Below are 14575 nucleotides of genomic sequence, written 5' to 3'. Positions count from 1 at the left end.
AGTCCGACGTCTTCTTGTGCCATGAGGTGTTGGTTCTGATGGACCACAACCTCCTGTAAAAGGGAAATATCACAATTTATGCCCGGGTGAAGAGTCAGTAGCAATCCTGATTGCCTGTCTCACTTGCATGAAGGAGTACATGTCTTGTAGGCAAGGCAGATTGCAGTCATTCACCTTTTCAGTGGAGTGGATTACATGCTGTAGTCTGCCTTTGTCCTTTGCAGTGGCAGCAGTATGCCAAAGTGTTAAAGGAGGTGAGAATAAATTCAGTGATGGAGCAGCTAAACTGCAATCTGTGATGGTGAGCAATCCATGCCACATGCTCCATGTGTCGCCCTGGTGGAAGCGATGCTCCCGATACCGGCGTTTGGCATCCCTCACCATGCGCCGAACTTGTTTGGTTTTTTTTGTCAAAAACAAAATAAATTTTTAGACTTGAGAAATTTGTTGCTGCTCACAATGTAATAGATTTATATATAGAACAACTTGTCAGAACAACTGACAAGACGCTAGAACTTTGATTGTAGGGTGTTTACCTTACAATATAAAGCACCTTCAGGTGACTGTTGTGATTTAGGACAGTATAAATAAAATTGAAGTGAATTGAACAGAACCCTGACAGGAATGGATTGTGAAATTGCAGACCAAGAAGAAAAACTTTTTTTTATACCGGTTGAGACTTCATTGTCATTAAGACTCAACATCTCGTTTACAAGAGAGACCTGTTTCAGACAGCATAATAAAATTAAAATTAAAAAACCACATTAAAATAACTAAGAGTCATATTAAAAACAAGAACAAGTTTCCAGTAATGATGTCAGAAAATCATTTAACCCTTTCATGCATGAAACCTCAATCAGGATTTTTTTTCTTAAGTATTTTTATTCACTTTAAGCCTTCATTTTTTTAAACATGTACTTTTCAAAGAGTTTTTTACATGTCCACTTAGGTGGACAACATCACCTTTGGAGTGGCTGGCAGGGTATGGATTGACGCACCAGTGGCCAATGTAGTGGTTTATGTGCAAGTATACTATCAACACTGACACAAATACAAGAAAACAGCCTTTGAATAGCTGTGCACTGTAGTGACCACTGTGTGTGAAAGGGTTAAATGTATTTTAAAGTCTGCATGTGAAATCAATTGAGAGAGCTGCAAGTCCTTCCTTACTACGCTAAGAACAACCTGGAGAAAGATGATGCATACTGCAAGTGCCTTCTTTGGTCCATGTAAAAACAAGAGCTCTTTGGCAGAGACACTGCTTATATTTATGCTTAAATAGGGGAGAGGTGTTCAACCCAAAGAACAGCATCCCCACAGTGAAACACAGTAGTGGGAGGATTATGCTGTGGGAATGCTTTGGTGGGAACAGGTTCACATCAAAGTGTAAAGAACCACGAGGAAAGAAAATTGTAAAGATTTTGAAAGAAAACCTCAAACAGTGATTTAGCAAAAACTGGGTCTGGGTTGTTTCCCTGCACAAAAGAAATTTTCATAGGTGGGCAAACAATCTTGTACACATCTGTATCAGCTGAAAAGTTCAGATTCTGTATCTCAAGCATTTGGTTGGAATAGCTGATTAAAACAGGATCTATGTTAAAGTCAAATTATGTCAGTTACAATATAATTAATCGTGTCAAATACATGTTCATACTTCTGGTAAATGGACTGTTTCTTATATAACACATTTCTACTTTATTTGAGCACTCAAAGCCTCATTCACATCCATTCACACAAGCACTTTTTACATCTAAGTGCTTTCTATCTACCATTTACACCCTGAGAGTGTAAATGGTAAATGAGAAAAGTACATGAGAAAAGTACAGAAAAGTACAGATCTCAGCAGAATCTAAACATTGTAGTTGGTTTTGACTTTTAACAATTATGTCGAGAACAAAATTAAACAGGATCATATAGACTACAAACATAGTAAAGCACAGATGTATTAGGAATTGACAATGATATTGGATTTGGAAATTTCAGAATGACATAAGTACAGAAATAAGTAATTGCATAAATAAATACCCCGAGGGACTGTTGGTAGCTTACAATCACCAGAGTTTACCGAATGTTTTTCAGACAACAGAAACTTAAATGGTGTTTTCTCCTTCTTCCTTGTCTTAAGGTGCAGCCCTCACAGCGATGACTACATCACTGTTGCTCCACAGGACAGTCTTGCTGACTGTAGTCTTCTGTAACTTGCCTTGCATCGCTTCCTCCCTCAACCTGGAGGATCCCAATGTCTGCAGCCACTGGGAGAGGTTAGTCAAGATAATAGCCCATAAAGGGCAATAAAGGCATTCAGCATTACGTGTCCTTTACCCACCTCCAGACTATACTAAGCATCGCCGTAACATTACGCCCCTGATACTAACACTACATGCTAATGCACTAACAGTGGAAATGTGTTATCAACCTGATAACTTTCTTAAGCTGTGTTTAAAGTGTCAATACTTAGCAGTCTGTTTTTCCATTTGCAAGGATGAAAAAAACTTCTATGTTCAGGACTATCCCAGTAAAGCTGAGCATCGCTCATTTCCCTAATTATAGTACCATCATTCCACTGAATGCTAAAGACACAGTTACTAGAGCTTGTGCACACACAGACTTACCTGTCGAGGTTACTGATGAGACTTACATGACTTACAGAGAATCTGTTCTGTTCAGCCTCATAACGCAGAAACATATCTTCAAAACAAGGCTGAACACAAAAAGTTTCTCTGTCAAGGTTTGTCAAAACTTGCAGAGTACTTTGTTTGCAGAGTACTTTGTTTGCAGAGTACTTTCAGTTTTTGCTCTCTGCTGAAACCGAAAGCTGAAACCTGAGCTTTTGACTGGCTCACTTTAATATATAAATCCAGCACTGTAACAGTTTGCACAAGATATTAGAAACCATATGCATTTCCATTGTTAAACAAATGACACCTATATATATAATTATATTTCTATATGAAGGCCAATAACTTCAATTGGTTGCCCTGCAGGCATAGCATAAAGATGTTAAGACCTATAATTTTTAATCTTATAAACTATTTATTGTATCATTATCTCTTCTAAGAAAACAAAGCTTTTGGACAAACAGGCAATTAGTTTTCTCAGGTATTTTAAGGACATAAAAGTTGGTTGAGTGTCAATCTATTGTGTGTCAATCTCTTTTGAAGTAAATCAACTAATTGAACAGAGACGATTAATGAGGCAGTCATGAACTATCATCAGCCACACACTGGTTTCATGTCTGATATCCATTTTCTTTTTTCACTTTCTGTGGTTTCAGTTACTCTGTGACAGTGCAGGAGTCATATGCCCATTCTTTTAATCAGATTTATTACACCAGCTGCACTGACATCCTCAACTGGTTTAAGTGCACCAAACACAGGTAAGAACCAATTAAAATGATACTTGATACGTATGGAAATGTGTGGTGATAATGGGTTTGATTAAATGGCAGTACCACAGTTTTTCCCTGTTGTTTTTCTTTTTTTGTTTATTTAAATCAGACATTGTCGCTGTATATTTACCTCATTGTGGTCTCATTTGCCAGTGTCAAAAACAAGGTCTGAAAGTGGCTTACCCCCTTTACCAAATAAAAGTTGTAATAATAAAGACAAAATTTACAGAAGAATGTAGACATGCTAAATGGACTGGAGCTTAAATAGAGCCTTTTATTCACCCAGTTACACTGACATTCATACAGCACTTTTATCTAACAATTAAGACAGTCACATGCCAATGCATGCAAATTGGGGTTCAGTATTTTGCCCGGGGACATGTCAACATGCAGACAAGAGGATCTGGGAATTAGAGCCTTGAACAAGACTATTCTTTTGAATTCTGCTCCCACCAAATTTCTGACCATTACTGTCTGCTCCCACTGTCTGTCTCTGTCACCTGCCTTTGCGATATTTGTGTCCAATCCTGCCTGCATCCACAGAAAGTATTGTAAGATGGTGAAAGATGTACCCTTAGGCCCCCTCCTCGATTCAGAGATGGTCTTTCTATTTTCATGTAAACGGCCTTGTTGACTCCCTGCTCAAACCAGCATTCCTCCCTGTCCAGGATGTGGGATACATCCTCATCACTGAAAGAGTGTCCACTGGCCTGTAGTAGTAAATAGACCGCAGAGTCCTGGCCTGACGAGTTAGCTCTTCTGTGCTGCGCCATCCGCTTAGCCAGAGGTTGCATGTTATCCCTGATGTATAAATCACAACAATCCTCCAGGCACTTAACACTGTTCACTATATTACTGTTTGTGTGCTTAAGGGTACATCTTTCAATATCTTACAGTGCTGTAATTGCAGCCATTCCCCAACTCTCGATGAATGGCACTCGTCATCACGACAGTATTAATGATAAAGAAACTGACCCCTATTGTTAGTCAGTGGTGTTAGTTTCAGCTTGTTTCATTAAAATGTACTGTTCAGAGGGTTGGGGAAACCTGCAGTCAGCTGAGACTGAAGAAATCACTTGGATGAGTGATTAAATATTTCTTCCACTGAAAAAGTTACGTCCAGAGAACAGAATAAGCTTTTTGGGATTTACTTACCTGGATGATTGAACATGCATCAAGTACTGTGGCCCTAGCAACTACCTGGCATTTTGGCTAATGGATGCACTAATCACCATTTATTTACACCTTTCAGAAGGGTAGGGTAGAGTATGGCACCAACACGTTAGCACACCTCTCATAATCCTGCCTTACAGGACAAATTGCACCAATCCCTGCTTCTCCACAGCAACCCAGGTTGTCAGTGGCGGCTCATTTAAACTGTAGGAATGATTTACCCAACATCGGAAAAATACTAGGTCAACTTTAGTGTTATCACACAACATCAATGTAACTAATTAATGCTACCTTAACTTCTCTGGCCCTGCACTTTAAATTGTCCAAGTCAACAAAATGTAAGATTTACCTGTGGTAGTTTATTTAAGCAAGTTATGTGGTGCTAACCTTTGCTTTAACAATGAATAATTTCTTGTCCTTCACCTCCTACACGGTGGCATTACTTACCCATCCAAATCCAAAATACATGTTGCTGTCCATACTTTGAAACCTTTCATTATGGCTACAATGTTAGGGATCCTCTACAAGACACATGTAGATGTGACCAAACTGGAGCTCTGGGAGAGAGGTCACTCTATATACAATACTTTGAAAAAGTATTGTATATAGAGTTTTTCTAGTCTTACTCACTGCTTTTAATACACAAGCCCAACTCAGAGTGGAAGATGAGCTATTAGTAACACTACATAGAGTAGATTTTGCAGTAGTTTTGCTCTCTTTGGAGAAGAGTTAGAGTTAAATGATGCTTTTGGTTATTAATGTCAATGATCCACTTTACACATTTTAATAATATAATAAAAGCTGAAAAACAAAATAATTGGTTACTCAGTGTCTAATTTTGTATGTGACTTGAATTCTTTTCTGCAGGATGATCTATAGAACAGCATATCGTAGTGGGAACAAGACCATGTACCGGAGGAAGTCTCAGTGCTGCCCAGGCTTCTATGAGAAAGAAGAGATCTGTGCTCGTGAGTAACACACACACACACACACACACACACACACACACACACACACACACACACACACACACACACACACACACACACACACACACACACAGCCAGCCATGTTTCTATCACTTTAGAGGATTTCAAGCTATTTCCTTAAACACTAAGAGAGTCAGGAAGACATCTTATGCAAGTTTCAGTGCTCTGTGAGACAAATAGTGATTTTGCTTAAGGTCAACTTTTAGTAACACTTTCCTTACAGCCATTTATCACACTTATTAAATCCTGTAATGAATATTTCTTTTCAAATATCTTGTCACACTTACCTTCCCAGCAAGGCTATTACACAACCCACATCCCTCCCTTTTAATAGGCAGTGACAGGTGTTGCTTTGGCAAAACTAACAATTGTAACAGCAGTAAAAAAAAAAAAAAGAAGAAGCTTTCTGTCAAGACAGCCTGTTCTCATGGTGGAAAGAGTTAGTGATGAAAAAGTTATGTGTGCTGTGGTGGAAGGGAGAAAACAGTTAATGTCCCCCAGGAGTTCATAGGGGAATTTGTTCTAGTGTGAAAATACTCTGCTTTATAAGTAGCCTAAGCATCACATGCTGCTCTGAGAATCACATTTAATTTGCCAGACACTTTAGGCAACATGCCGTTTCCTGTTGGAAGTTGTATTGGAGAAGGAATCAGTTATATTAAGGATTTATTACTTTTTATTTGTGTAAAGTCAGAGAAGAATCTGTTTGTTTGAAGTGGGTTAATCAATGCAAATCCAGCTTTAAAAAGAGTAATAATCTTTCAAATCAGTGGCATTTACTTGGTATTAGTGGACAGTGAAAATATATCATAGTCTTGATGGGAGTTGTCTGTTACAAGGACTGTATTTAGAGTTTCTTGTAAAGAAAAATATTTGTTTGCATGAGGAAAAATCTGCTTGAAAAACTCTTTAAATCAGTCAGCTGTAGAAAACACAAAGTAACTAAAAGAAACATTGACATTTTATTGAAAAAGCAAACAATTTCTAAAAGTCCAATTCTGTTTTTGGCCACAAAAACTCTTTAAAGTGTTAAGTCAAGTCAAGTCACAGAGCATTCAAAAAAGAATAGCAAGTCCCAGTTTCCATTTCACAAATCAGATTTATGTCTTTGACATGAACATTTATGTGATTACTACTACATGACTAATTCTAATGTAGATGTGTTTTGATGGGTTATTTTTTGGGGGGACCGTGCTGATCCCTGGCCTCTCTCCCTGTCTCCTCGATGTCTAGCTCATTGTACAGAGAGCTGTATTCATGGCCGTTGTATGGCACCCAACACCTGCCAGTGTGAGCCAGGCTGGGGGGGCTCCAATTGCTCGAGTGGTAAGTCCTCCAGCTGTTGCTGTCTGTTCACAATAATGACTTTGTGAGTGGGATTGGTTTTCTGTAAAAACACTCTGAACTCACAAGAGGAGAATCAGACTGTTCTCGTCTTACTGTACCACACCAATGGCTAGACATACTGCAGGGCCAAAATACTGATGTCAGTCACAACACATGCAAGTCAAAAGTTGGAACGTGAGCATGTAGGAACTCAGGAAATTAATGGATTTAGTTTTGGTAATCAGATCTTCTTACATAGGAACTTGTTATAGGATTTTAACTACCTGTCCTCCTTAGACATATATATATATATTTTAATTTCACAGGGAATTGGGGGGTTTTAGTGGGTGGCAGATTTTTTATGTAAACAGACCAGTTTAGCAACTAGACTTTTTGTGCAACCTGGCTGCAGCAATTGATTAATTCTCTAAATGTTGACTTAAAGCAAGTTCCTAAAATGCTAAAGGTGACATGAAGTACGGATAATAGTTTTGAGTCAGTTTTGTTTGATTTGGATTTTGCACTCTCCTCACATGGAGCATTTCTTATCAGCAAGACATCAGGACTATATCACTTGACTCTACTTCACCAACACTTTTTTTTGTCTGCACAACACGGGAGGCATTAAGGAAGATTTACATAGCTTACCGTGTGATATTTATAAACCACGTGCTTATCAACTTCATTCACAAGAAAATCACAAAACAAAAAACACACAGCATCTGAAATACAAAACGGGTAGTATACAAACAAAAATACAATTTTGCTGCGGTGTATGTCTGTGTGTGTGTAAGAGAGAGAGAAAGAACAATTGGAAAAATTGTGAAATTCTGTGTATGAGCATTTCTCATGCAACATATTTGATAATGAGGGTCAGAGAATGCAATACAAACCCCTGGGAGCCAGAGGCAGACAGTCAAAGACTCAGGAGAGCTACACTGTACACCGACCCCAGAAGTGCTGAAGACCTGAGGTCACACACCTAGACGAAAACCATGGGTCCAACCCAGCAGGGGGAAGAGGGAGGACCTGGTGGAGGACTCGGTGGAGGGCCCACAGCCAAAGGGCAGGAGTGCCAGACAACCAGAGGCAGCAGGCAGCCAACCGCGGCAGAGGCCAGCCTTCCCAGCATCAGCTGAGGATGGGAACCCAGGCGCGAGAACCTCCTGACGGAGCCGACTTGATGAGAGGTCCAAGCCTCCCCATACCACAACCTCAAGGGAGCAGGCCAGCCAACGCCAAAATTTCCACCCAGGGTGCCATTGGAGTGCTAGCTCCAGCCAGCAGTGAACCTGGGACGCAGGCAGACTGGCCCCAGATCAGCAGCCAACCTCACCGCCAAAAAACAGGGTGCAGGAAACAGGGGTGTAGGCCACTTTTAACAGCTGTTAGTGTCAAAGGTAGGCCTTTTGGGTCCATGTGTTGGTGCACGTCACAGTACGAGTAAATAGTGAGTAGGACTGTGTGAAATCTAGACTAAACCACTACTGATGAAGGAACACATGCGACATGAGAATGTGGCAGCTGGTTAACAGTGCTCATCCAACCAACTTTGACCCATGTGGCACATGTTCCATCCCTCCCCACGACCCTATGTGTAAAAGTGACTGATAATCAGAGGAGGTTGAGGAGGAGAAGGCATGGGATCTCTAAGACCAGTTGACTACCCTTGAAGGAGAAAGCCACTTCTGCTGGCTCAGTAAGCACTTCTGTTTCCTCTATGACACTGCAGGGCAACAAAAAATTGAACCAGCACCCGTGCAAATGGCACACCCTACCACCGCTGCACCAAAGGCTGTCACACTGCTGACGCCACTATAAAGAGTATTCTAACATGTGCAGACATGCCCCAAATCTGGGGGCCCATCTGCACATGGAGCCAGTAACCCGCTCAATCTACAAGGACAAGAAGAGTCAAACTGAGTCTGAACCTAGTCACTGCGCCTACCCACCCAAACTGTGTCAACCACTCCAGAATGCCAGAACATTCGGCCACTTGCTCTGGAACCAACAAGTACCAGCATACCGGGGAGGGGCATCAACATCAAGCAGGGAAAAATAGGGAGGGGTAACCTCACCCTCCATGACCTTGTCCCACAGCGGCCAAGGCTCAGCAAGCCCCAGACCCAGACATGGACACACACACAGACACCCGGGGAACCCTCTTTTGATGATAAATCATAAAAATAATCCCAGGGTGTTGTTTGACACCATTAATAGCATTATATCCTCCCCTCCTCCACATGCATTGATAGCCTCTGACGATGACTTTAATGTATTTCTCCATGATTTTGTAAATAGGGTGATGGACTTAAGCTCGAAATTCTCCTTAGGTTCCTTGCCTAATGGGGATTGCCCTCAATGCTTTGATTCATTTACCTCATTCTGTTCAATTACACTAAGTGACTAAGTTAGAATAATGGTTAAGCTGAAACCTTCATCACCATCTTTAGGGATCTTGCATCCCTCTGTTCTTTTTGGGTCCTTCGTTGCTTTCTATCATTAACAGCTCACTGAAGCGAGGTTGTGTTCCATCTTACTTTAAGCATGCTGAGGTCATTCCATTACTTAAAAAACCTAGTCTTGATGCCACGTCTCCTAGTAATTACCGGCTTATTTCAAAATGACCATTTATTAGCAAATTATTAGATAAAGTTGTCAAATCAATTTATTTATTTATTATGCAAACTACACATTTCTGACCCTTTTCAGTCCGGTTTTCAAAAGCAGCACTCCACTGAAACTGTTCTTTTAAAGGTCTGTAATGATTCTTTTGCTTTGTGCTTGTGTTGCTTGACCACAGTGCTGCCTTTGATACTGACCATAATATTTAATTACTAGGCTGAAGGTTTTGGTTGGTAACTCTCGCTCACCACTAGATCTGTTTTCCTCCTATTTATGTGAGAGGACGTTCTGTTGGGGCAAGCAGATTCTCCTTCCACACTGCTGGTTTAACCTGTGGCATTCCTCAAGGTTCCATCCTGGGTCCATTGCTATTCTCCTTTCACATGCTTCCTTTAGCTGGTATTATTCGATCTTTCTCAGGCATTTCTTATTAATTTGATGCTGATGACATTCAACTGTACTATGTCTTTTAAGCCTCACCAGCTGGATAGGTTGTCTACCCTAGTTGACTGTTTATCTCATTAGTGACTGGCTTTCCAACAATTACTTTGTTTTAAATTCTGACAAGACTGCCATGATTATAGCTCCTCCTGAAATACAATCAAGAATCAGTCAAATGATTGCTTCTTTTTACTTGGTAATTTTGGTGTAATATTTGATTCCTCCTTGAACTTTGACTCAAATATAAAATTTTGCTTAAGATCCTGTTTCTTTTATTTAAGGAGTATTTCTAAATTGCAACCTATAGTTTCCTCCTATGAAATGGGAAAATTTTTTCATGCATTTGTATTATGCGCTTAGATTACTGTAATGCCTTTCATTTTGGCTTAATCAGAATCAGAATCAGAATCAGAATCAGAATACTTTATTGATCCCTGGGGGAAATTATTTTTTGTTACAGTGCTCCATTTTAAACCAACATTAAGACAAGACAGACAATACGCTAACTAAGAATAGTACAATATATACATATATATACATACATACATACATAAGTCACTTATAAATAAATAGCTGGAAAAGAAACATGTGTAGTTGTAGCAGCAAACAGTGTGTTAAGTGGATGCGTTGTACAGGGAGATGGCCACAGGCAGGAATGATTTCCTGTGTCGTTCAGTGGTGCTTTTCGGTAATCTCAGTCTCTCACTGAATGAGCTCCTGTGACTGACCAGCATGTCATGGAGTGGGTGGGAGGTGTTATCCAACATTGTCTTTATCTTGGACAGCATCCGCCTCTCCGACACCACCTTGAGGGAGTCCAGCTCCATCCCCACAACATTGCTGGCCTTACGGATCAGTTTATTAAGTCTGTTGGCATCTGCGACCCTCAGCCTGCTCCCCCAGCATGCAACAGCATAGAGGATCGCACTGGCCACCACAGACTCATAGAAAATCCTCAGCATTTTCTGGCAGATGTTGAAGGACCTCAGTCGCCTCAAAAAATAGAGACGACTCTGGCCCTTCCTGTAAAGTGCTGTGGTGTTTTTAGCCCAGTCCAGTTTATTGTCAATGTGTACTCCAAGGTATTTATAGTCCTCCACAATGTCAACACTGACCCCCTGGATTGAAACAGGGGTCAAGTGTTTCCTGGTCTTCCTGAAGTCCACGATCAGTTCCTTGGTCTTTGCCACGTTGAGCTGCAGATGATTCTGCTCACACCACGTGACAAAGGAGTCGACCACAGCCCGGTACTCTGTCTCATCATCCCTGCTGATGCATCCAACCACCGCAGAGTCATCAGAAAACTTCTGAAGATGGCAGGTCTCTGTGCAGTGGCTGAAGTCTGTGGTGTAGAGGGTGAAGAGGAAGGGGGAGAGGACAGTCCCCTGTGGTGCCCCTGTGTTGCTGATCACCTTGTCAGACACACACTGTGGGAGACGTACATATTGTGGTCTTCCTGTCAGGTAATCAACAATCCAGGACACCAGAGAAGCATCCACCTGCATCGCTGCTAACTTATCACCCAGGAGGGTCGGCCTGATGGTGTTGAAAGCACTGGAAAAGTCAAAAAACATGACCCTCACAGTGCTCGCCGGCTGGTCCAGATGGGTGTAGACACGATTGAGCAGGTAGATGATGGCGTCCTCTGTTCCGAGACGAGGCTGATAAGCGAACTGAAGGGGATCCAGATGTGGTCTTACTATGGGTCGCAGCTGGTCCAGGATGAGCCTTTCCAGGGTCTTCATGATGTGGGAGGTCAGTGCCACGGGCCTGTAATCCTGGGGGCCACTGGGACGAGGCGTCTTTGGTACAGGGACGAGGCATGATGTCTTCCACATCACCGGGACCCTCTGCAGACTCAGACTCAGCATAAACAGTTTATGAAAGACTCCACACAGCTGGGGGGCACAGGCCTTGAGGACGAGGGGACTCACTCCGTCTGGTCCAGCAGACTTGCCTGAGTGAAGTCTCCTCATTTGCATCTCAACCTGGTATTGAGTGAAGGTGATGGGTGGGGGAGGGGTGTCAGGAATCTCACAGGAGGCAACATGTGAAGAGAGAGGCTGGCACAGTGGTGTGGCTCTGGATTCCAGGCTGACTGCAGGTGAGGTTGTGGGGGTGGGAGCAGACACTGTGGTGTCGAATCTATTGAAAAAACAGATTCAACTCGTCGGCTCTATTCTCACCTCCCTCAGCTCCCCTGCTGTTGGTTGGCCTGAATCCAGTGATGGTCTTCATGCCCCTCCACACCTCTCTCATGCTGTTCTGCTGGAGTTTCCACTCCAGCTTCCTCCTGTAATTGTCCTTAGCCTCTCTGATCTTGTCCTTTAGTAACACCTGGACCTTCCTCACCTCCTCTTTGTTGCCCCCTCTGAAAGCCCTCTTCTTGTTGTTGAGGAGGGCTTTGATGTCCTTAGTCACCCACGGCTTGTTATTTGGGTAACAATGAACAGTCTGAGCTGGAACAATGGAGTCGGTGCAGAAAGTTATGTAGTCTGTGATACACTCAGTAAGCCCATTGATGTCCTCGGCGTGAGGCTCACAGAGTGTTTCCCAGTCGGTCACCTCGAAACAGCCCTGTAGTTCTGCTATTGCCTCCTCTGACCACCTCCTAACAGTCCTGGTGGTCACAGGTTCCCTCCTCACAATTGGCACATAGCGGGGGGTGAGGTGAATCAGGTTATGATCTGACCTACCAAGTGGGGGGAGGGAGGAGGAGCTGTATGCATCCTTGACGTTAGCATACAGTAAGTCTAAAGTTTTCTCTCCCCTGGTGGGACAGTCCACATATTGTTTGAATGTTGGTAGTGTATTGTCCAGTGATACATGGTTGAAGTCACCCGAGATCACAATAAAGGCACTCGGGTGCTGAGTCTGTAGCCGAGCTATGGCAGAGTGGATAGTGTCACATGCAGCTGTGGGGTTAGCAGAGGGGGGAACATAAACAGCCACCAAGATGACGTGAGAGAATTCCCTGGGTAAATAATACGGCCTGAGTCCAACAGCACACAGTTCAGTGTCCGGGCAACAAATCCTTTCTTTGATTGTTATGTTGGCAGGGTTATGTTAAATCATCTCTGTCACACCTCAAGCAATAAAAAATGCTGCAGACAGATTCCTGACACACTCTCGTTTTATTTTCTCAATATTGGCTCTTGGTTGATATTAAAATTCATTTTAGGAGTCTCACAATTGCAATACAGAGCAATAAATTTCCCCACCAAATTTCCCAGAGGAACCCACCCGAGGGATTAATAAAGTTTTATCTTATCTTATCTTATCTTATCTTATCTTATCTTATCTTATCTTATCTTATCTTATCTTATCTTATCTTATCTTATCTTATCTTAAATAGACAAGCTCCACACTATTTGTCCCAAACATCTTTTTAAACACACTGCTGCTTGTTACCTCCATTCACAAGCTCAAAATCTATTAGTTGTACCTCATACAAGAGTGAAGACTAGAGTGGACAAAGCTTCCAGGCTATGGAACAGTTTATCACTCCAGCTCTGTTTAGCTGAGTCTTTTAAGGAATAGTTTTCTTCCATTTAATCAGGTTTTTTGCTGATTTTCTTTTGTTGTGTGTCTGCTGTGGCAGACATGTGGAGTGGAGAGAGTGTGGACCCAAATGCAGACTTCGGAAATGGACTTTTTTTGAACACAAACAAAAGCACAGTAAGAAAACGACTAAACCTAAACAGGGAGGAAACTAGAAGCAAGTATAAAGAAACTAAAAACCTGAGTCATGGGAAATTCAGTGGGTGATATGCAGACAATCGAGCAACAAACAGAGGAAGACAAAAACTACGTGTACACTAATCCGAATAAATTTGAAAATGCCGTTTTAGTCTAAAAATGCTTCGCGTCCACACTACTGTGTACAATTGTTTTCATCCACACTGAAAGCGCTTAGATTCCTGTACTACGCATGCGTGAAACCTGCGTCATTTCTGCCGTGTATTTAGTTTCCAGCTCTTTGTTGGGGCAAAATGTCGAGGAAAAGAGGAAAAACTGATATTATTCTTTAATAGGGCTGCCAAAATTGAGAGCAAACAAAGCAACTGCTGTACAGTACCAAACGCCATTTTAGTTGAATTGGTCACATTGGGAAGCAAAACTGAAAACACTAACATATTACACGAGACTGTCCTGGTAAAACAGGAAACATGAGACAGGCACTTGAAACAATGCGAAACACAGACGTGAAAAAATAACTTGACTAGACGCAACACAAGGACCACAGGGGAAGCACAGAGACAGACACCAAGAAATCCAAGACATTTGTTTTTAAACATGGTTCACTGTTGACACTGTATCTTAATTGTCGTTCAGCGCTTTGTGACTGTTATGTCTGTGAAAGGGGCTAGATAAATCAACTTTACTTACTTACTCAACGAAAACAACAAAGAGCGATCATCTTTGTATCTCACCGACACCGAGGTCTAATGTATGATTTAAAACACATCAAGCATCATGATCATTATTTCAACAGTAGAATATAGGAATTCCTATATTCTACTGTTGAAATAATGATCATGATCTTTCAAAAGTAAGTAAAAGTAATAAAGAACTATAACATCTAAATACTTCTACAGTTACATGATAAATTCAATGATCAACAGAAATGGAA

General features: G+C 41.6%; 1 protein-coding gene across 1 annotated transcript in view; it reads left to right on the top strand.

The window, feature by feature from the left end:
- Positions 1-14575, top strand: part of megf10 (multiple EGF-like-domains 10) — a 59523-nt gene that overhangs the window by 3618 nt on the left and 41330 nt on the right. The window contains exons 2-5 of the mRNA XM_026172746.2: positions 2126-2261; positions 3275-3376; positions 5429-5529; positions 6784-6876. Of these exons, the coding sequence (XP_026028531.2) occupies positions 2143-2261; positions 3275-3376; positions 5429-5529; positions 6784-6876 (415 nt within the window). The 5' untranslated portion in view covers positions 2126-2142. The remainder of the gene's footprint in view (positions 1-2125; positions 2262-3274; positions 3377-5428; positions 5530-6783; positions 6877-14575) is intronic.

The sequence above is a fragment of the Astatotilapia calliptera genome, chromosome 7 (assembly GCF_964374335.1).
Source record: "Astatotilapia calliptera chromosome 7, fAstCal68.1, whole genome shotgun sequence".
In the NCBI taxonomy this organism is placed as follows: Eukaryota; Metazoa; Chordata; class Actinopteri; order Cichliformes; family Cichlidae; genus Astatotilapia; species Astatotilapia calliptera.
Note: the sequence above shows the minus strand (reverse complement) of the source record. Positions and strands in the feature narration are given on the sequence as shown.